The 24,881-nt window shown below is 42.1% G+C and overlaps 1 protein-coding gene across 1 annotated transcript; it reads right to left on the bottom strand.

Moving 5' to 3' along the window:
- Positions 1–384: 384 nt before the first annotated feature.
- Positions 385–24,467, bottom strand: LOC116939340 (ras-related protein Rab-1A). Its single transcript, XM_032947566.2, has 6 exons — positions 24,261–24,467; positions 23,416–23,488; positions 12,378–12,473; positions 10,236–10,331; positions 9,637–9,768; positions 385–2,157 (listed from the first exon to the last, which is right to left on the bottom strand). The coding sequence occupies exons 1-6, from the start codon at positions 24,281–24,283 to the stop codon at positions 1,960–1,962; spliced, it is 618 nt and encodes a 205-aa protein (XP_032803457.1). The 5' UTR covers positions 24,284–24,467; the 3' UTR covers positions 385–1,959.
- Between the last annotated feature and the right edge of the window lie 414 nt (positions 24,468–24,881).

Below are 24,881 nucleotides of genomic sequence, written 5' to 3'. Positions count from 1 at the left end.
GGAGTTGTCTGCTTGATGAGCTAAAAAGGATTAAGTATGCATGTCATCAGTTACAATGAACTCCCTGCAGCAGTAGCAGGTTTTATATTGCTTCTGCTGCTCGCCTGTGTAAACATTTGCTGCGATCCCTCACGATGGGAGAGTGGGGAAGAGTGGGGAGAGAGGGGAGGGTCCGATGCCGCGCCCACAATGCGGCATCAGCCGCGTGCCCCGCGTCGACTACGCCCGCTGCATTTCAAGCAGGGCCTCGACACACACGGATTCTCCATACAACATGAGCGCAGAATTTAATCTAAAAAAAAGGCACAACACCGACGACTGTTTCATTCAAGGCAATGCACTCAAACCCTCATAGCCAACATAAAAACCAGGCCTCCATCGCAGTCGTGTTTCCCAACACATTAACATCTTTAATTAAAAACCGACACAGGTCATATAAGGGGCTTGGGAGAAATAGGACATTGACATTGCTCAGTGTGCAGACAATGAGTTGTCTGCAATGGGGGAGAACCGAAAGCCCAAAGTTGACCCGAAGAAACAACCAACCAGCCATTTACTCCACTCCAACCAGAACAAATTTGACAAAGTATTAATTTGGGCCTTGTACTGATATCATCCACAGTTAGCACTCCATATCTAAATTTCAAAACATTTTAAAACCAGGAATGCAATACTCCCACACCGCCACTGTGTACAAATCAGCAACACAAACAGAGCAAAGTTAACAGGAGTAACTGAACAGTATACACTTTATTTGTTTCTGAAATGATTTGCACAAGAATGAGCGAGAAAGAGCAACAACAGCATGAAACCTTGCGCAATATGCATTTAAAGGCCAGAATGGTGCAGTGAGAATGGGTGCACGGCTGGCATAGTTTGTCCGTCACACACGTTCATTCCCAGTTCATCACCACCACCCACCACCTCCAAACAGCTGCACAGCAGTTGGGTTGCGTAGCCTGTCTAGATGTGTGACTGCAGCGGTGTAGACTCGATTCTCCCATGAGACACGTGTTTGGGCTCGGGAAGGTTGGGGAGGAGGGGGCACACACTGCGTTGTGGGGGCACTCATAAGCGTGGCTTGGCCGCAGCAGGCAGTTTTATTTACACTTGATAAACAAACGAAAACACCACTTCCAGTCATTGGCGAGCCCAGACAAAACGAGGCAAGCCAGCAGGGTTACAGACAAGACAGGTGAGTGTCTCCAACAGCAGACAAGCCATCCATGGTTTAACTTCTTCTGGGGGGTAATCTATGTTATACAAGGGGAAATGTTCTTTACAGCGCTCTAAACTAATCAAATACAGAATACATCGTGTGCAATACACTAGTATTCAATTACTGGTTTACAACCGCTAACAAATTAGAGCCTTTAGATTTATTAACTTTTTTATTCTTTCCCGCAAAGCAAAACATTCCTAGGGACATTGTTACCTTGAATAAAATCAGCGACCGTACTGAAAAATCACAACCAGATCTAACATGTTTTGGTCTAATTTATTCATTAAATACACAAGACAAAAAAATTCAATCAACAGCCTTCAGGTTAACTTCATTTTCAGGCAGTGCGAGGAGACAAATCTGCATGACAGTAACATCTGGCACCAAAGGGCAGCCAATTTGAAACTAGTGTGTGGCCACGATCGCAGTTTAGAGGCTGGGGTGGGAGGACAGAGAGCAAGTGCAACCTCATAAAAGCTGGCTTTTAAGAGAAGAGAAAGCCAGAAAATGAAGTTAATCCAAATCAAGCCATAATCGACACTACAAACCATCCGGGACGAGGTGGAGACGTGAGTGTCCGCGGAGCGACCCGTCCAACGCCCTCCCCAAGAGCCCGTCCACCACTTGCCACTCTCCATGGGGAGGCACGTGCCGGGCCATGTGGTCATCTTGTTGGGTCAGGGCCGGGGGTGGAGAGAGAAGGAGGGGTTGAGGGGGGGGGGAGTCTCACACCACCTCTAGCAGCAGCCCCCACCTCCTGTCTTGACGGGAGTGCTATCGATTTTGACGTTGGACTTTCCAGCGCCGGCCTGTGTGGCCCCTGGCCCCATGCGCTTCTTGATCTCTGCTGCCATGGTCATGAACGCCTGCTCCACGTTGGTGGCATTCTTGGCACTCGTCTCCAGGAAAGGAATCTCCAGCGAATCCGCAAACTCCTGCAGCCACCGGCGGGGAAGGAGGCACGCACAACAGCAACAAGTTACACGAAATACTCCACGCAAAGACGGTTATAAACACGCTGCACCCACCCTCGCCAGCTTCTATGCTCGTGTTGGCAAGTAGGAATTCACAAGCCCTTATGAAGTTGAGCTACAAGTAAAAGTTTACTCAATATAAAATGAGGAAGTGGACGTACAAAAAATCAGGCGGCAACTTAATAATTTACCATTAACGAACACTTAAACCTGTAGTAACTGAACACAAACACTGAAAGACCTCAGGAAACAACTTGAAAACACATGTAGACACCACCACCAAATAAAATAATTATTCTCGGAAATTTTAAAAGACACCAATATATGCAATGCATGGGTACACCATGTACTTTGGAGAACATATTTTCAAGTAAAAGTGAGCAGAAACATTTTGGGGACAGACTAAAACATTCTAAATGTCCCAGTTTAAATTATTAAGTGTCCACAGTTGACAGATCAATGACTTGATCATACAAATACAGCACATTACCATTTTCACATTTACCTGATAATGCCAGCCAAGTATTTTTTAAGCAACTGTGTACACATTGAAAACCCTTTATTTGCAAATGTACATGTTAATTAGCTAATAAACAAAAATTCAATAAAAAAGCTTACACAAGCCACGGAGAGAACATCAAGATTTTTTATATCGGTGTTGCCGCCCACTGGATACTTCTGGTTATCGAACCTTATAACATTCTTGACTGGACAAACCCCTTGCAATTCAAGATGTGCCATCAAACTCCTGTGACAAATGCCAAGAATTCACAACACTGCTTTAAGGTGGACCAATGGAGGATATCTTGAATTCCCTCAATTGTTTTACTCTATGATAAACTAGACTAATCCATTAAACAATAACTTTAAATAATGTGATCATTGCCTTCTACCCTCTTTGAACGGTTAGGTATGTATGGCATTTTGACATTAATGTGGTTAGCAACCACACCGTTTTCCTAGCTGCACCATTCTTGAAAGAGACCAATGTGTCAATGGGTTCTCTCACTCCTTGTTCTAAGATTCTGTCTGCAATGGCTGGCACAGACATGGTGCGCAATGATGAAATACATCTCTGCACTTCACTCGGCTAGTATTATAATGGCAGAGAATACATATTTTACCTAGTTAAACAAGACTTAATCAAGCTCATCATTCCCTCCAGGATTTATTTTTTTAAAGGTACCACTTTGTGGAAAAGTCAAAAAGTGGTAGTTGGTAGACTGGTCCATGCCACAAACATTTAATTTCAAACACTGGCTCAAGATCACAAATGGAGATGACTGCTGCCCAATCATCAATTCAGAATTGATTAAAAATAAATGCACAAGATGAAGTACAAACAAATAAATAAAATGGCAGCAAGTAGCAGTCCAATAACTTAACTTTTCTTGATGTTTTGCAACGGAACAGGTGTGCGCACAGCAAATTTGGCTCAAGCAAAGTAAAACACACTTTGCCTCGGGGTAAACAATTTATGAAAATCTGTGGCCTGTTGCAATAAAGAACTTGAGCGCCTAACTTGTACCGCTCTATGATCAACCAAGAGAAGTTTCCCTTTAGGCGTTTACGCAGCCAAGCACTCGCTCATTAGGATGAGGTGTTTCCAGTTAAAGTGCTCGTGTAAGCTTCACTCAATGCTGCCACAATTAGAAAATAAATCAGCTTCACACTTTCCAACCAAAGCAGGCTACTTGCCAAGAAAGAGAAAAATGTTGAAGTTGATACAATTTGATTGTATCACAAGATGGGGGACAACAGATTCCTGGAGGAAGATGGAGGTGGGAAGGTGGTGTGGGGTTACAGGAGACAGGGTGGGCAGAGGACATACATTAAGGATGCCCTAAATAGTATTCAAACTGGCCACTGCAGGTGCAATCACCTTTTCACAAGCAAATAAAAGAACCACCCAAATGTGGCTTGCAGCATACCACAACAAAGTGGAACACATTGTGAACTCGCGTGCACTGCGAACGTTTTTAGTCCTCTGATGCCAGCAGCTGGATGCACAGCTTGGACATCAATGTAGAGATGCCACTTAATTCATATCCATATGAAAGAACAAGTACAGACAAATAAATCTAAAGATTGATCAACCGATTCCACATTGTGCAACACAGAAAGAATGAAGAGGGCAAAGAGGTGGAGGGTGGGGGGGGTTGTGGAGCAGTACGGACAGGGGGAGGAAAAGGGAGAGGCCATGAAGAAACCACAAAGGAGTGGCGACCCCACCCTCGACAACGCGAATGTTCATACGTGTGCCATTTTCTTCACGTGTGGTTCTGCACATGGGCATGTACATGTCTTTGTGAATATTATTTTAGGTGTTTGTGTTTGGTGCACTGCAAACATAACAGGGCAGACAAAGGCAATGAGTTAGGTGCTGGACACCACCACCCCCCCCCCGTGCATGACGTTAGGCAGAGAAGGTGCTGGGTAAAAGCACCTGTCCTGACAGTTGGCATATGGCCGACTTCAGATCTTTGCATACACAGCACGTTAGCTTAATGCCTCTTAACATGGACATTTTTATTACCAACACCACTTGTGAAATGTATGTTTTGTGTGTGCGTACTTCCGAAATGAAATAACGTATGGTTGTTTAAATGTGTGCTAGTTCATTTGTGGTTTTTTTACATGTTAAAACAAGGATTACAAAAATCCACCATTTTGGAATTCAGACAGTGATACTTATTTGCACCGTTATGGGAGGTGGGGGTGCTATTTGTGGATCCTATTACACACGCATGTTTATCCGCAGGTAAGCAGAAATACTTGGCACGTGAATAATAGAAGGGGATAAACTAAGTCTGCATTTACCCGAAACTTGGTTTCCCAGGCAGCCATTGGCATGTTCCACACTCCCTCCCTATCTGCCCACTTGGATAAGGGTATTGTTGGTAAATAGTGGTTTGTTGCACTTTTTCTGTTCATTCAGGTGTAAGAGATAGTTTAGTGGTTAAGCTTTACAATAAGGGGTTTCCAGCGCGGAAATTCACGTGAATTGCGAGTCGTGTTCCCCCCCCCCCCCCCCCACGTAAGCGGTGGATTTTAATGTTGGAGACTTCTGATATGCTGGGCAAAGAGCCACATTCAAGATGTGGAACATACCAACAGCTGCTGCATATAAAAAGGAGTTTCACTGTATTGGGAAAATGTGCGGGTTTCACATCGCTATACTCAAATTGAAAGTGAAAATTTGGAGCTTTCCTCATTTCCAGTAAGTTCCCTGTAGTTCAATGTTTATTGTTTTCGTTTTGTAATCACTCATGCTTATTTTTTTTATTTTCAAATATTTGCCAAGCAGGATCACAGTAAATTTGTCACTAAAGGGGTAACACTGACAGGGCCCAGCTGACAGGAGTGACACTCAACATCTTTCCAAATCAAAGTAGTTTTTAGGGGCTTCTTGGAAACAGTCTTATTGGCAGTTTAATTAAAGCCAAAGAACAAAAAATGCAAGGAATGTGCTCTTAAAGGCCTGGAGCTATGCATGGCAAGCCAAACCTGCTCTCCCAAGCTGGCCTGCTGAATATAACCTTTCATACCTCTTGTGATTTGAAAGTTCAATTAAGATAAGGGATCGAGAATTTTTATCCTGGATAAATTAACTTACTTATACGTTTCATTTTCGTGGCACAAAGTTTGTATTATGTTGTAAAAGCAGACACTTCGACCCAGTTTAGTGTGCTATAAATTACATAATTCTCCATCCCTAGTTTGAAAGAAGGCTTATATTGCCTTCAGTCAGTAAAGTTAGTTATATTGGCTATGCACAAACCTACAGAAGATAATAATGGTTCACAATGTAAGAAACATTTTTATGAAGGTATAAACCAATGAAACAGATACCAGAATACTGAGGATAATTAACAGAGAAAGGCCACTTTTTATCATGCACCAATTCATGACAGTAGATTTCACCTTAAGATTTCAATGGTTGATGACTGCATTAAAAGCCTGTTGAGTTACAAGAATTTATTAATTCCTCACAAATGCCTGGGGGCTTGTTAACTTTTTGGAGATAGGAAGACAGCTATTTTGAACACATATCGTTGGGAAACCTGGAAAGAATTTGCTTTATCTTCAAACTAAATGTCATCACATGACAAAGGATGGGGCACTTTGTTTATGAGTCCCAAATCTCAATTTTAAGTGCCCATAAACATGACACGCAAAAACATTCAGAAACAGTTCGAAATATAACATTGCGTCATTTTCGTTTCATAGAACGTTAAACATAAAATAAAATTCAAGTAAGAACCACTGTTGTATCTTTTATTATTTTTCAGATATTTCGGATTCAAGCGGTTTGAACGAAAAAATATGTATTTTACGTTGTTCAAATCTGAAGAATAAGAAAACGGTAAAATATAGGAGCTTCCCCTAAGAGTATGAAGTTGATACATTTTTATTCTTTCTAATAAAAAAAGGAAACTTTATAGTGAGCGGTTTCCAATCGGTACATCTTTAAATATAAGTAGAATCAAATCGTCTCCAACTACTCCAAAATAATAATTTTTACACATTTTGGAGTATATATATACACACACACACATTTTAGAATAGTTGTTAGTGTCTGATCTTTGATACAAAGTGTTAAAAATCATATTCTTTGGGTCTTTCGGTAAAGTCACGTAGATAGGTTCAAAGAAAACAAAAAATAACAAAAAACTACGACGATTTGATCACAACACAAGTGTTCGTCATCAGGAATAAAAAAGAGGGGGAAAGCTGCTGAGGCAGACTGTTTTAGCAGCTTTCCCCCTCTTTTTATTCCTGATGACGAACGCTTGTGCTGCAATCGAAACGTCGTAGTTTTGTTATTTTCTTTGAACCTATCGACGTGACTTTACCAAAAGACCCAAAGAATGAATTCCTGCAGTCACGAAAGCTTTAAGTCAAGAGTTAAAAATCATATCAGGTTTTATGAACGAGTTAACTAATAAGCTGAAAACATCCTAATATACAGAGGACTTCAGAGCCTGGGCAATTTGCTATTGCTGGCTCACCACCTGGCTGCCTTCCAGCTTGTCAGTAGTTCCTCAAAGATTGCTATGTAGAACACGAAAACTTTTGTTATGCATCTACATGTAAAGGTGACCCAGGTATAGGCAGTTCTCACAAAGAGGGCCAAGGAACATGTCTATTCACATAGCATATTTAATGTTACCCATAGTCAAAGTTAAAATTGTTTCCTTATTCGCCGATGCAAAGCTACATACAGCAGTTACATTGGGGAAACGAAACGACATGTCTCGGACCGTGTTCGCAAACACAAGGCAGATTTGAAACAAGGCAGAACCAATACCTCTGCCGTGGCTGATCATTGTTATAACGCAGTGGGCTCGCACGATATTGTTTTTTCCGAAACCAAGGTACTCTGCAAACCTTCGGGCTACCATCAAAGATTTGTCCATGAAGCCATCCAGATATATAAACACAGACAATTTCAACCGAGAAGATGGGTATAAGCTGAGCAATCATTGTAAGGACGTTATTAACCAAGCAAAGTCGTAACTTGCTGTGGTGCTTCCATTCTTCCCTGCCGTTTGGCTGTTATCTCCGACTCCCTGAGTTGCATTGCCCTGTTAGGTGCCTCTGCATTAACGGGCTGGGGTCTCACTAATATGGCCACCTCTGCTCCCTTAGCCTCGATGTATCGATGGTTCTGGCTGTGTGATGGGCTGTGTGATGGGATTTGTGTCTCACTGGCGCCACCACCGTTGCGGTGGTTCTTGCGTGGATGCGCTCGCCCCTCACAGCACAGTTGGCAGCGCCGCAGCTTGTGTTATACATAGACATGACACGAACTTGGTCGTACATGTTATGTATATAGTTTATTGTTAAATTTTAATCACTGTTACATTGTTTTTATAGCTTTATTTTGGTGATTTTTAAAACGTTTTGGTTTAGCCATGTTTGTTTGTTGTAGTACAGAGTTTGCCTGATAACTTTAAATTGTCTTATGGTTGTTATTGTTTGACTTGCATCCCACTGGGATTTTTGCACACAGCGTTGAAGTACGGTGTTTTTTCTGGAAGACTTTGCTGTTTTTTCCTGGATTTTTCTGTTGCGTGTAGTCACTTTAAGATGTTTCTTGTTCATGTTTTTGTTTTGTTGCGGTTGCACCCGAGTCAAGAGCCGCATGGCTCACAGGGTTCAACCTATTAAATGAAACTGAACTTGCTAATCCCCCTAATCTCTCTGCCTAATCTCTCCCATCAACATAGTGCTAATCTCCCATTAACACTGCTGTTGTGTGTATATGCGGTGACGATACTCTTATGCGGCGAAGCTCATTTCATGCTAATCTCTCTCCCTAATCTCCCCCATTAACACAACTGACGTGCTTGCATCCAGGGATGGAATTCCTTTCCAGCTCAGACCCCGCCTGCTTGCCCTTTGCCACATATATAACCTCCTTGTTGTAGCTGCTCTTTCACTGGTTCAGCAGTTCCACTGCTGGATTATTTTTTCCGCCTGAGGACGACCGCTTGTTACGATCGAAAAGTCGTGATATTTTTCATTAGATTTTTCTACCTACGTGACTTTACCGAAAGAACCAAAGAGTAAAGCTACGTACCATAACCAGAAAAAAAATTGCTAAGAATTTTGGAATGAGCAGATATCCACAAAACCAACTGACCAAAATAAAAATAGGACATGTTCTGGTGACTTAATATGCACAATCTATTGCAGGACCAGCCCAAATTTTCCCTGGTGTTTTATATAACAGTCACCAAAGACTGCAACAACTTTGGCCAACCGGCCACTCCATTTTAAAAGAGCACAACATTTAAATGTCTTGGAACCACATTTGTAATGCTTATTTTCAGTTAAAGAGGCCTACTGCAGTTAGTTTTAAACAGGCTGATAAGATGCAACCTCAGTACAGATGTAGTCATCGGTGGCAGACATTTGTTACCAAGGTTGAGCCATATAATGGTAGCACACTGGGCCAAGGGGCATTGGCTGCGGAATCATGGCTAAAATGTGTCAAAAGGCACGCAATTCTGTTCCACACCATTTAAAAGTTAAGTGAACATCTTAATAATCAACATTAACATTTTTTTCTTCTAAATGGGTTCTATTAGAACACATTTGAGGTTATTTATAACTAAAAATCTTTCCATTGAGCAATTGCCTTGGAATATAGGCATTATAAAACTCGGTTTTAGTATTTATCTGCGTCTTATATCGCAAAATGTACTTTTTAATTTAAACTGCGGTGGATGCTGTGATGTTCTACACCAACTTCCATCGTGCTAACAACATATAGAACACACTTTAAGGATTGGGCTATGAGTATACTGCTAATAATTTGTACGTGACCGGGTGAGAACCAAACAATGTAAAACTGATTATACATCTCAATAACTCGTGAAATTGGAAAAGTGAAGATGAGGAGGGGCTGTGAGAAACAAAGCGTTACCACACCTTGGCAGTCGTATAGTCCACCACTTTCTTAGTGGTGAGGTCGCATTTGTTGCCAACAAGCAACTTGTTGACGTTCTCGCTGGCATAGCGATCAATCTCCTGCAGCCACTGCTTCACATTGTTGAAGGACTCCTACACCACCAAGCAACGGAATGTGACTGTCAGTAAAACATTGCGTTGCATTTGTATCGGTAAATTATGCACTACAGAACCCACTAGCATAGACATCAGGAACTGCATTATACTAAATATTGATTGCCAACTAAAAACCAAAACTACATAGTAATCAAGGTCTAAAATAGTATAAAGTACAGCTCTGACATCAATCCACTAGTGGATGAAGCTATCCTCACAACATGTTTGCTGTAGGGGTTACTTGAACATACTTCACCATACTGGTCAGTGCAGCTTGAAGGCAGGTGGAAGAGCACTGGTTCAGATATCACTTGCCACTGCTGTTAGCCATGCAGTGCAATGCAAACAATGTCATGGCTAATCAGAACAAGGTTAGAGTAGGTATGAAAGTGAATAGACGGCAACAGAGTTCTGGGGTTAAAGGCATTCACAGTGCACAGAATCGAACGTGGTTGCACATGTACCTGATCCGTGACGTCGTACACCACAATGATGCCGTGGGCGCCCCGATAATAACTGGAGGTGATTGTGCGGAAACGTTCTTGTCCTGCCGTGTCCCACTGCACACATATACACAACTTGTCAAGGCACTACCGGGTGATGTTTAGCACGTTGTAATATCAATTTAACAAACATATGGGAGCTGGATAGACTAAGTAGCATATAAATATTGTCACTAAGTCATTTGGATGGTTCGATTCCAAAAGCAAAACAGTAGCTTATGATGTCTGTTATGAAGTGGATAGGTAATTGGAGCCTGACATTAAGTGTATTCGTCCATTATATATTGCTACCAAGATTAAAATTTACCCAAGGAAACTTTGCAAATAAAGAAATGTTAAACTTGTAGGCTTTCGCGACCAATATTATCCATAATAAAGATTTTTTGGGAAAGAGTAAAAATAACAACATAGTTATATTTACGCGATCTAACCAAAAAAACCTTGATTATTAATAAGAAACACATGTTTGTCGATTGTGTTTACTTTACAATGTATTTCAGAGCACTCAGTTTATTGAAATATTTTACCTGGAAAATCCTTTGAGATGGAACATGTTGTATTTTTTTACATTATATGTATTTATGTGCAGTTATAAATAATCATGATAGCACTACTTAAAATGAGGACAATTTTTCTCAATATAAACTGTAAAGTCAGTTCTCCTATAAGGCGGTAGTTGTGTTCCTGAAGAACACGCGTTATGGAAAAATCGCGTGAAAATAACCGTTGAGTCAATGGGATTAAGATTTCGATTTGTGTTCGCTCCTGCGCTGTCCTCGAAACAGTCTTGTCCCTTCACCTGATGAAGGCCACTTGTGTTGTGGCCGAAACGTCGTGAGAATTTTATTGTGTTATTTTATTCTATTAATTTATTATTCTATTCTCATTCTACGTGACTTTACCGAAAGAACCAAAGAAGAGGAATTAAGATGTTAAGGGCTCTGTTTCATAAATATGATAATTTGTCATATTGTTGATTTTAAGTGTTCATTTATAATGACCGTGTTTAAGTTTGATAACATAATTTATGGAACAAATAAAAACATTAAAATGAGTGAAAAATGCATGTTAGTGTTAGTCGCTAAGCAATAGAAAACGTAGCCATGGAGGGTGAAGAGAGAAAACGATGAAGGGTGTTAAGTGACTCACTTAACAGCTTTTAATAATATTCTATGGGTCTTTCGGTAAAGTCACATAGATGGAAAAAAATATATCGCGACGTTTCGATCGCAACACAAGCAATCGTCTTCAGGTGAGAGATGATTGCTTGTGTTGCGATCGAAACAGTGATATTTTTTATTATTTTTCTATCTTTCGATTTAAAGCTTTCGTGACTGCAATGATTCATCTACTTTGGTTCTTTCGGTAAAGCCACGTAGAATGAGAATAAAATAATAAATTGATAAAATAAAATAACACTATAATATTCTCACGACGTTTCGGCCACAACACAAGCGGCCTTCATCAGGTGAAGGGACGAGACAGTCTCAATTTATTATTTTATTCTCATTCTACGTGACTTTACCGAAAGAACCAAAGAAGATATTTTTCTATCTACGTGGCTTTACCAAAAGACCCATAGAATATGTATTCCTGCAGTCACGAAAGCTTTAAGTCAAGCCAATCTTTTAAAATAAAAAATGTATAACCATAACAAATATTTATGAAATGGAAATAAACTCATATTGTTTTTAACATTTGCAACAAGATAAGATGGCTGCTTGAGACGAGTAGGCTAAATAAAGCACAGTCCGCGATAATGTGAGATGTGTATGCAGGCCGAACAAAGACTGAGGTGCATGGGTAGCATCTAGAAGTATTCCACCTTGTGTGATGCGACTCCGAGGCAGTCGCACAACCGCTTATTCCTATTCACGCGACGTAGTTCTGTTCACTCAATCGCGTTATGTCCAATTCCCATCCGTACTTATAAAAACGTGTTCCCCAATACATTCATCGTGTTATATCCAATTGGCGTTATGAAAAACACACGTTGTCGCAGAACCCACTGTATAACCATGACAGCCGCTTGATGACACGCGAGAACAATGGATTACAACAAAACGACGAGCATTGCATACATGGGGAGACAGAAATACTCACTATCTGGAGCTTTATGGTCTTTCCATCCAGCTCTATTGTTCTGATCTTGAAGTCCACACCGATTGTGCTGATGTAACTTTCTGTGTAGGTATCATCCTGTGGGGGAAAACAGTGGTCAAGGGAGCACTCCCGAGTCACTCGGTGTATGTACATTATATCTGGGAGAGTTGAGGCCTGGAAAAAGGCTGTAAAATTATGAGCTCAACCACAGCACTTACTAAGGCAATAGAAAAAGCAAAGGTTGTAGAGATTGGCTCTGTCGCAAGATTTCACCAAATTAATGAATGTCTGACTCATGCGTTAACTAAATGAATACGAGGGTGTTTCAATAAGTGACAATAGTTATTTCCAAGGAACATGTTACTGAATACGCCAGAAAATGTATCCACGGAGTAATCCTCTCCCAAATAGTACTCGTCCCAGCAGCCCTCCAGCTTCCTACCCAGAGCAGCACACAACTCTTATGGTTGGTCCCCAAGACATGCCGGCAATACTGTCGATCCACATTCCACAGTTTCCTTCAGGGAGGTCCAAAGAGCCTTGCATACATCGTTAATACAACCACGATTCATTGTTGCAATCATATTGAAGCGTCATCTTCAAGAGATCTCTCGCCCTTACATCCTCAAGAGGACAATAAATAACAGCTAGCTGCTATTGAAATGTGCAAAGGTCCTGTCATCTTTGATCACGTGATACCAGGTACATAGCCAATTGACGAAGAAATTTAAATTGGGGAAAAACGCTTTACTTTTTACAACACCCTCATTAAAAAAACTAATTTAGAATAACTATCCCTCTACCTGTGATAACAATGTACTAATGAACAAGATTACGTCTTCAAAAACAATATTATATTTGACAGATGGATCACTTGGGTGTGGACTCAATAAGACCAATGTGTCTTCACATCGTGCTGTTGGGAATTTAAACTCTGCCAAAGGAGTGTAGGCCTGTGCCCTCATCGAATTAGTTTTAAGCACAGCTAACCAAGTTTGGGCAGCGTGCGTCATTGCTACAACTGTAGTACTTAGAATTCTCACATTGTAGAGTGGTTTGACTTGATTGTTTGTCTACCATGTGTCAAGAATGCTGTTTATGTTACAACTAGTTATGTTCGAGATCATTTTCATTTGTATTCGAACTGTCATTTGTGCAGGCCAAAAGAAGGGATTAACCGAGTAATGTAACAATTTAACTCCCTCACGATGGGATGAATTGTCGCGATTCGGAGTAGAAATAGGATTTCAGAATAATGTATTGCCATTGTAGTCAATGTAGCACATGTAGTGGTTGCAGGGTCTACACAAAGAAATGAGATACAACATAAGGGTAAAAACCCAACATAATCTTGCATACATAATTATACACATATTACGAGCATGATAATTTATTGCTTACTAACAGGTATACCCGTTCTTCGCACGGAAATTAATAGTTTAGTCCATCACAAATGTGACGTCACCGCTCACTTGCCGTGCAATAGATTTCCATTATTGAGCTCGCCCCCCCCAAATACAAAAGTCTATTTTTATACTTTTTGCATTATGTAGTCTGGAAGCTACCCACATGCCAAATTTCAAGTTTGTTGCATGTTGGGAAGTATGCTAAACATTTCGAACAGACACACATTAACAAATTTCCCTTTTATACATATCGATTTACATGTCTGGACCTTAATGAATACTAAAATCTTAACTTACAATAAAAATACATTCCACATGAAAGATATCAAAAGCATTCATGTTTTGCATCAGTGATTCATGAAAGTGAAACAAATTATAATCGCCAACTAAACAGAGGGGAATTTTTATTTTACTTATGCTACAAAAACACCTAAACTATGCATTGCTACTAAAGTGTTCCTTCCCATGTAAGTAAAAACATGGCAAACCTGCACACCAATCATTGCTCTCACTACTTCGGGAGTTTTTGGAAAAATACCTTAATTTTGGAAATCTCCACTGAACTAGATATACAGTACGAGCTTTACTACCCGGCTTCACCCGGGACTTGGATTCAGCACGCCCAGCCGCCTGTGTCTCCCCAGTGGCGATGTTCACACACCACACCAGTTACTCGTTTGAGGCTGAGTCGACCTAGGGGAGGCCCAGGACCGGTTAAAATAATCGTCACCGGTGGTGGCTGTGAGCGTGAATGGAACTCGGGTCGCCAGGTTCGTAGCGCAGTGCGCTAACCACTACACTACAATGCGTTACGCTTCCACATGCGCGGGTCACATGGCAGATTTGACGTCACAGCTCACTTGCCGTACAAAAAATATGCATTATTGAGCTCCCCCCCCCCAAAAAAAATTGTATTTTTATTACTTTTGCATGGTGTACAGTCTGGAAAGTACCCACATGGCAAATTTCAAGTTTGTTGCACGTCGGGAAGTACGGTAAACATTTTGAACAGACACACAATCACAACTTTGCCTTTTATATGTATGGTGATTATAAAGCTGCATAAGTATTGGTTATTGCATCTTCAGAGCTTCCACTGAATGCTACAAAATACATGTTTCCAAGTTTAGCTATTAATATTGGGAGTTTCCATGAAACCCTAAGAATATATTGTTTTAAATAAATATCTGTGTGCCTAAAGCATTTAACTTAACCTTGTTTTCCTCGAAACCTATCAAGCCTTATTATACAGTTATGTACACTTTCATATGTATGTTATGAAAATATGTAATTTGTCAATTGGTATACAAGAAAATAAGTAACACGCTACAATGTATGTAATCCAGTGAACTTACACAGTACCATCAACGAATGCTTTGTGCGACAATCTTATTAATCCAGACGAGCATATGAACTACGTCTAAAGGTTACCTAAAGATATAGAAATGTAAGGTGTACACACTTGTAAGCTAATTCATGGGTGTGAATTGGTGCAACACCTGCTGCACCACTAATCCACTTGCTATGATGCAAAATATTTAAGTCCCCTTCCCATGAAAGAGTTTTGGAAGTGATGAAGAGGTGATTACTTCATTGAAATCCCGGTTTCAGAGGGAAAAAACACATTACTTGGTGGCAGGAAACTCACCCACCGCTGGGTAATGTTTGTGACGCTGGTTGGAAACTACATAGACAAGGAATAAACATCTTTGCCAAGCTTTGCTGGCACAGGACGATTCCCCCGTGGTGCGGGGGAAATGTTTAGACTTTCCCTCATGCTTCAGCTCATAAGATATTTTTGGTGGAAGGCTTAATAAAATACGTGACATCACTAAAATGAGTAAGTGGACAAACACTATAGTTTACAAGAATAGACGTCAGCCAATAAGCAGTCCTGGCTAAACAATAAGATGAGAACAAAGGTGTAACAGGTCAACATAGAGAGAGGGTAGTTGGTGGTGGCACAAGCCAGTGTCATGCAGTGTCACACTACCGTATACGTGGATGAGCCAAAAGCACCATGTGGGGTACACCTTGGCAACCTCTGCCTGAATTCTGCTCGCAGTGTGGAATGGACTTTGATCGGAAAAACACCACGTTTACAGTCCAAAACGTCTAAAACACGGACTGCATCTTTTCAAACATTACCACATTAAAACTAAACATGACGAATGTTAGTCTGCTGTTGCTGACGCACCAGATAAAAAAAAATCATATATAGTTAGTCTTTCAATAAATAACCACGCTCAAATTGAACAGTCGTCCTTTTAGGCACATATCTAGGGTGGTTAGAACTCCCATTCTTTCACCTTAGAAATATTGCCTGGCTCCATCGATTCCTGACACCTCATTACTTTGAGAGATTGTTTCATGCTTGTGTTCGCCCAACTTGATTACTCCAACGCATTACTGTTCAGGATTCCGAGTGAGGTGCTGGGTTCGACTCCACCTCGTTCAGAACGCACCTGCTAGAGTGCTTACGAATACACCCTTTAACGAGCACACATTCTCTTGTCTATGCAGTGGCTACCAGTCATGTAGTGGATTATAATATACTGCTGCTGACCTACAAGGCTCTGAATGAGTTAGCTCCACAATGTTTATATTCAAAATATGTTCCTGAGCTCTTCGGATCACCAAGTACCTCGACATCAAGGCTCTGTTCCTGAGCTGATTGGGCTTTTGCCAGTGGAGCTCACAGACTACAGAACACTGTTCCTTTAGTAATAATACAATCGGAGTCAGTCGAGCTATTCATGTCCGTCTTGAGAACTCACCTTTTGAATTGGCTTTCACTTATTAGTTCAGGCCATTTACCCTGGTTCTGTTTACATCCTGCTATCCTCACCTATTTGCATGGTTTGCTACGTAGTGCGAAGGACGTTCACCATACATACACACACGGTGCATTGGAATCTATAGAAGAAATTCGCCTTTTACATGTCTATTAATATTATGATGTAATGGGCGATCACAATTTACATGGCTTACATTCCTACAGAGTGGATGGTAGTGTGATGGGCTTAGGCGGAAGCGTTATGACTCCACCTGCATTTTTTCTATAACCGCCTTCAGCCTGAAATTTCTCCCCCTTTTCCCAATTTGGGGCATTAGGGCAGAGGCCTAATGAGCCTTCGAATACATGCTGACTTGAACTGTGCCCTACATCATTGAGTCTAATAAGTATACAGACCACGTCTTATTTGGGGATCCTGAGGGTGTTAACTGGTTATCCAGGTCAGGATTTTTAGGCAGCAGGTCAATACATATGGGTAGGAGTAAGTAATTATCAATGAGCCTCGGGGGCTCCAACGTCAGGAATTAGGGTTAGCTGGCACGCACCACCAATCACTGTGGATAGGCGCTTCAGCCTGCACCAGCACGCTAGCCTTACAGCCCTGACTCTTCATTCTATTAAATGTAGGGCAGCAATAGTTGCAGCAGTCAGCCAAATCATGCCCCATATGGAGATAGGAAAAAAAGGTGTGGCCATGTCTTTCCTCAAAGGGACCTTGCAATTCTCGAATGGTCGGTTTCATAGGGGAGTGGCCTGTTTGGGCCATGACATGAGAAATGGCAGGGAAATTATTAACCACAGGAAAAGTGCTTAAACCATGAAAAGTGATGCACAACCCGAGCCATGCTTATAAATCAAAATTCCCCAATTTGAGAGCCCTAGGGATAAAGAGAAGGGAGCCCATGCCATACATTTACCTCGCGTTAACCGGGACTCATAGGGTACACCACAGTGGAGAGAAGTATTGAATTGTTGCTCTATTAGCTATCAAATAAAATGTATATAGTCAAGTCCACTAACATGCTATGCATGACAGCAAAACCAATATAACTTAATTTTGATACATTTAAAAGAATAATCACAATTGCGTTGATACTGTTGCAATGAACATTACAAAAAAAACATAATGGTGAATGTGGTCAAATGCATTTGTGAAAAGTGAATAACATGGAAAAAAGTCAAGTCTACAATCTCCAGACGTACGTCTTCTCCACTGCAGAAGCGAGCCGGGTGAAACCGAGAGCAGCATCACCCCACAAGAATGACGGAGGACCGTTGCCAGCACAGCTGATTCGTGGATATGGACTGTACCAGATCACCTGTGGGGCTCCGGTGAGAGGGCTCCTCCCACTGACAAAAGGTCTCGGCCCACTCTAACAAATAGGTCATTAAGGTTAAAATGCAAAACTTTGAATACGGTCAAATACGAGATCTGGCTTCAGCTGCTAGTGGGACTTATGCTCCACATTCCAGAGAGGGCACGAAAGGGATTGGGGATTCTTTGAAGAAATTAGAGCTTATATACGATGTGTAAACATCAGAAATGAAAGGACAGGTGGCCATGCGTGAGATCGTTGCCACACCACCATCGTGTATAGTATGTACGCTAATATGAGAGTTAACGCATGTGTTTATGTATATTTATGCCTGTTTGTGTTTATGTACTGTATTGTAGATGTGTATGTGTGCGCTAGTGTATGCATTAGATGTGTAACTATTAATCTCCTCCACCACCACGTTTCGAAGAATAGCGGAATTTATGGTGATATTTCAAGTCGAGAATCGATGATTTTAAATGGAGAATTCATTACTGGCGGCAGGATTCAACATAAATCAATCGAGACGCCTCAATTCTTGCACATGTAGCACGCACTTGTGAGTCAATACTAAGGAATCGATCCAACATTACATCTCTTAGGATTTATGTACACGTGTCACGTATGCACATGTAAGAAAATATTCCCGTTTGTAATTTTATATAAGTGTGTATTTACTGTACCGTATGTTGTATACATGAAGCACAGTGAATATTGATTGCCGTGTATATAGAGGAACAAGAGAAATGAGGGTGGTGGTTGGCTGAGAGTGGAATAATGCACATTGATTGCAGTTATTACTATTCACAGGCACTCTGAAGATCATGCCTAAGGAGTGGGATGCAAGTCTTTAGCACTGCACGTAGCCAACCGTGCTAATCGGTGTGGGAGATGCCACAAAATGACAATGCAGTCCCGACTTGTAAAGTCAAAATGAGCTCATTTATGTGCGCAAAACATTTCAAGATGGCCTGCTATAGCAAGCTTATTTTTATGTACAACTATGTACGTTTACAAAAATCCCCAATACACAGTATTTTACTAATACAGTATTCATGTTTTTAGCCTTGTAATAAGACAAAATCACCCATAATATACCTGATATTGGTAAGCTATGCAGGGTTAAACGTGGATACTGCTTGGATGAGCGTGCATCATGGTTAAAAACAGGCCTTGCAGACTGGAATTTGGCTTTGTTGTCAGAACACTAACATCTATGCTACTCATCTTCACAAACCTGCAATGACCAGCTTGGTGACATATGGTCAAATAACCCTCACAGCAGTGTATTGACAAAAATAATTTACCTCTACACAAAACTGAAAATGCTGTCGAGTAATCTCCGAGCAACACACATGCTATGAATGCAAGTCGAGATGCAAAATACATCTCGAAATTCCTACAGAAATTGACAGAACATACTTGTGCACAGCTGCCAATTACCCATGCAAACATTCATAACATCATTCCAAATGCAACAAGGCAAGAGTCCAATGGTTTCTCATAATGCTGCATTGTCTAAATATTAGATCATCCTGGCATGTTATTTTAAATTGTGCATTATCTGCACATTTTCCCATTTGGTGACAATTCCTTTAGAACGTAGTTGTGCATCGTAACGACCAATAAGTTAAATTTGCATTGTTTCAGCCACACACTTTTATTCAACCACAAGTAAAAACATTGATAATATTTTGAGTGACGAATTATGTCAGTGGTAGTAAAGCACAATCACTTCCTGTGACGTAATCTCCCGTAGTGCCAGAATGCATATATATCTAGTGGGGACTCAAACCCCTACATGACAACTTTATTTATAATGATTGGCTTAATGACAAGGTCCTGCACACCCATGCTTTTAGCACTGTTATCACCTTAAACAGCGGCACACAACCCTATAAACAGCAAAAACAGGGAGGCCTGAGTGAAGTTTCATGAACTGCAGTGACAGGTCGACATTATTACATGTCCTTGTCCTACAGAAAGTGCCTTGCAAATTACCACTTAGGCAGTCTTTTCTAAATAAAAAAAACTGATATACCAATGAATCAGAAAACCAGACAGACAAGTGTAAGAGTACATGTGTACAATAGAATGCACAGCATACGTGTCACATTCATTTTCAAGTGAACACTCGAGAGTCCCAAGTTATTGACAGGCAGTCTGAATCAGTTATGATGCTTACATATAGACCAAGGCTGTGGCTAAAGCACTTGTTACGATAATTATTCATGTTTATCAATAACCAAAGCTGTGACACATTAAGGTACCCTTAGAATAATTTCCATTTGTCGTCAATTACCAAGGCATGCTAAAGAAGCGATACAGCAGATTTAAAATTCCTGGCTATCAACATGAGATTCAACCCAAGGTATGTTTATCATTTTGATGTGGCTTCAATGCAAGACGTTCAGAGGAGACGTAAGGAATGATTCAGATTGATTTCTTGCAATATGCTACAATTGCAATTGTGTTGCCCAATTCAAAACACCCTGAACGCTACAATAAACGCTTACACCACCAAAAAAAACCTCAAGCTAAAATTATTATGAGTTTGAGGTTTTCCATAATTACATCTCAATGAACCTCAACAGACATTCCCAAGTTGAACTCATATTTAATTTAGAACTACCTACAGAAAGCAGACAATAGCGCAAGGGACGACAATCACACGCGACTGTCCACTTGTCTTCAGTTTAACATATAGGCTTTCCCGACCAATATGTCTTCACTCTGGCCATACAGATATTTTACTTGCAAATAATGATCCTCTACAAAACGATCCAGATCCTCTTTTTTATATAATACTTAATATAAATATTATTGTATTCCTTCTAGAGATGTCTGCATTCATTTACAACTGGGCTGGGGGGGCTACAAGTTAGTTTTGGCCTTCACAGGGCCTAGGTTTAGAGTTCGAACCCAGCGGATAAAGTAGAAAACCGCAATGTGCTTCAAAATGGATGTTTAGGCTCCCGTAACACCGATCGCATGAGCAGCCATTGTATACCGGAGTCATTGCCCAAATGAGCAAATATAAAAAAAATACCCGGAAATTAATGTAAATAGAAAGACTGCACGATGCAACCATGCTAAATACAAATCTATTGTGCCCAAGCCCAATCTTCTTCATCTCAACAGACATGGGTAGATTAAACATAATATCAGCTAATGGGGAGAGGAGCATTGTACAATTACTTGGCAATTCATGCCAAACTCTTTGTTTTTTTCGGTAAAGTCGCGAAGATTTAACTTAGTTGTTTTCACTAATTTTTATTTTATTTTTACCTACGTGACTTTACCGAAAAAACCAAAGAGTATGAATCCTTGCAGTCACAACAGCTTCAGATCTAGAATTCATGGCAAGTAACCAAAGAGCACAATTAGACTATCACTCATGAAATAGACTTGGGTGACTAGTTCCGTGGGCAACATGCACACACGTCTGCCTTCCTGTGTAAGTAATTACAAATACAGGGATTTGCACTGTGAAAAGGGGTTACGAAGCACCCTGATAAGTAATCAGGTACATGTGATTTCATCAACGCGAACATTCTCGTATAAAGTTATTGTTCAGAGCTATATATCTGGATATGTAAACGTATGGTAAATTACATAACATTACATTTGATGAATGGGCCTGTAGGTTAACGCACCTACAAGAGCTCTAGTTCCGAAGCCATCGTGGTAAAACTTGCAGTTGCCTGTTAATTTCTGCAGTGCATGCCCTGCTATAAATCATGCAAAAATACGCTGGCATCTTCTGCAGCACTGATGTTGTGGCCCAATCAATTATTTCGTATATGGGTACTCTTATCTTAACTACAGCACAAAAACAGCAATCCATCTTGAACTACCATTTCCTGATGAAGTATCTATGAGAACATTTTAATAAAGTACAAATTATAATAGTAAAACATTTCCTTGCTGTGGTTGTCACACCTGATGATGATTGCTTGTGTTGCAATCGAAACGTCGTGATTTATTTATATTATTTTTTGTATTTATTTTTTCACCTACGTGACTTTACCGAAAGAACCAAAGAGTACAAATTATCATAGCCACCGCTGTATAACTCACATTTTTTCCTTGCAAATGTTACGTATCAAAATAATGCCATGTGCATATAAAACCATATTTGGATTTTAAAGCAAGATGGCATTGAAATGTTTACGAACTGCAACGCTTTAAATTGTAAACGTGCATCTTTTTGGATTCACCACCACCAACCAGATTCAACATGAAGGGTCAGGAAATGGTTATGCTAAAGAAATGTGGAAGATTACGTAAGAAACTTGATCAACTGGTTTTTCAAATAGGTTGCAAAAGGAACCATTTAAAAACATCACTGCACTTTCTACCTTCAAGCATCCTTATCTGGATAACCGAGGTAATAAATGTGGAAATCTCACTCTCCTGAAAGACAAATGTTTGTACTATACACACTGACATTTGCATCGATTTTACTAGTGGTGGAAGAATTACATTCAAATTACCATGATCCCCACATCTCAAGAGTTTCCAAAATTTCACTCTGCAAAGCAAAAAAACCATACATCATAACCCAAACATATGACTACACGTATGTATGACAATCGTTTGGTTAACACATTTTGAAGGCCACCGGACTTATACGGAAGTATATACCCAACACAAAACATGCATGTTGCCACTACAAGTGTTGTATGCTTGAAGGACAGTGGTTTTTGCCGTGCCACATGACATCCGGTGCTAAACTCAAATGCTAGGATTCAAAGAAACACATGTACTATCTTTGAAAACACATTTTTTATAGCAATGGTTTGTCTATAAAGTCTAATGGTTTTGAATATTATATCACTTGGCTAACCTCTAAAGACACTACACGGACGGGCAAAGTGAATACTGTTCTGCTGTGGATGTTGACCACTCGTTGTCACTTCCTCTCGTCAGCTGACTGGCACACTGCATGACTTACTAAACATTCCTCACCTAAGCAGCCACCAGCGCAAGATGTTAATAAACGTTTCACTACACAGTAACACAGCGCAACACCGATACCCCTTAGAAAAACATACATCTGCATATTGAAAGCTAACAAAATCAGGAGCATAAACTCTACTATGCACAGGTACTTAGACTGCCATCGATGCAGAGCTTATTTTTAACATTAGTCACCTATACGCACTCCTTTAATATCCTATTTAAAGCAGTATTATGGTGAAACTTCGAACGAGATCAATAACATGTATATGGTGACCAACATAATGAGGATACGTTTGGTTAAGAATTATATAAAACGGAACGGTAAGCCAAGTTGCAAAAACGTTAAAATTACGCGAGCTCTGAGAAGTTGGTGACGTGTGCGTCTTAAACACATTGGCAGGTGGCGCAAGCTTTCATTGAAACGATAACAGTTGTAGGTCAGCACCCATAAAAACCGTGCCCCTCTGTAGGGGAGGGGGTGGTACGCTTGTCTTAATTGGGCCGATATAACGAGGAGAGGGAGCGCCAGCGGATCGGGACGAGGGGGGCCTCACCGCGAACCGCAGGAGCAGACACGACTTGCCAACGCCGGAGTCGCCGATGAGGAGGAGTTTGAACAGGTAGTCACTGCCGAGAGAGCGCGTTCACGCGGTCAGTGGTTAAACATGAGGGCACTTACTATACCCGCGACGTGTGGACAGGTATTTGGAGACGAGGAAAACCCACGTAGATTTACTGCCTCGCGGCCACGCCAAATCGCCGGTAAACATGCCCCGTCACCCACACGCCGTCCGTCGCTGTCAGGTGAACCAAGTGTAACGCGATCTGTTTACTGGGCGAGGAAGAACGGCCACACGGCAGGTGACACCGATGCTGCGGCGACCCCCACAGCTCGGCCAAGAAAATTACCTCTAAAGCAAAACCCTTAAAGAGGAGGCACTGGGCCCGACAGCGCTGACGCCCATCGGGCCCGGCACATAAGGGCAGAGAGCAATTCTAGGTTGGACCATGTCAGCTCGAATGTCATGCTAGTCTGGGGGAAACGCGACTGCGCGTCCCCACTGAGCAACACTTTCACCGCCTCTACAACAGCTGAGCGAAGCGACCTCGCGTCGCTGTCAGTGGAAACAAAGGCGGCCGCGTCACCCCCGGCTACGAGCGCAGCACCCGGCAGCAGGCCCCGCCCGGGCCCCGACACTCCCCAATACACGGGCTTTTTCCTCTCATCTCTCCCGTTTCTCTCCGCCCGCCCGCCCGCCCGCGTCTCGTCTGCCTCTCACGCTCCGGTCCCCGGGTCAAGCATCGCCCACTACGGTCCGGTCACCCCCCCCACCCTCAACCGATCAGACTCGGGACTCGCGCCGCCGCCGCCACCGTCGTCGTCGCCGCCGCCGCTTACTATTCGGGGTTCATGGTTGACATCGCTGGGAAAAAGGACTGTGCGGAGTGGCGGAGCGCGGCGTGACGGAGCGCGCTGCGGGAATGAGGAGCCTGTGGAGACAGGTAGAGACGACGCCGCTCTCTCTGTGCCTCCGCACGTCGCTGGCTCCACACAAGATGGCGCCGGGCAGGGCAGGAAATGGCCGAGCCTTCCGCTCCGGCAGCGCCTTTACATTCCCCAGTGCGCACGCGCACCCCGGACGCGCGGCGCGCCCTCCCATTGGCTCGCGCCCGAGCGGCCCGCCAATCGGGCGTCGGCTCGCCGACGTCGCGTACGACCCCCCCCCGACCAATCGCGACGCGTTCCGGCTCGCCGCGGCGCCGATGCGCTGTGGCAAATTAAATGGGGTCGCCCGCGCCGACGTCATCGGGAGACGTGGCATCACATGACTGCGGCGTGCGGGGCGGGGCCGCGGTGGCGGGTGGGGGGGATGCGCGGATCACGTGACGCGAGGCAACAGGGGCGCGGAAGTGGAGCCTGGGGTCTGTGACGTGGAGACGTCGGTGGCTGGCCACGGACGAGGTGGGCGCGGCCTTTGTCGTGTGGGCGTCGCCGCGAGCGTTGGACGAATGGCATGGG

Source organism: Petromyzon marinus, chromosome 6, assembly GCF_048934315.1.
Source record: "Petromyzon marinus isolate PM22_M1 ecotype Great Lakes invasive population chromosome 6, UKy_Petmar_22M1.pri1.0, whole genome shotgun sequence".
In the NCBI taxonomy this organism is placed as follows: Eukaryota; Metazoa; Chordata; class Hyperoartia; order Petromyzontiformes; family Petromyzontidae; genus Petromyzon; species Petromyzon marinus.
Note: the sequence above shows the minus strand (reverse complement) of the source record. Positions and strands in the feature narration are given on the sequence as shown.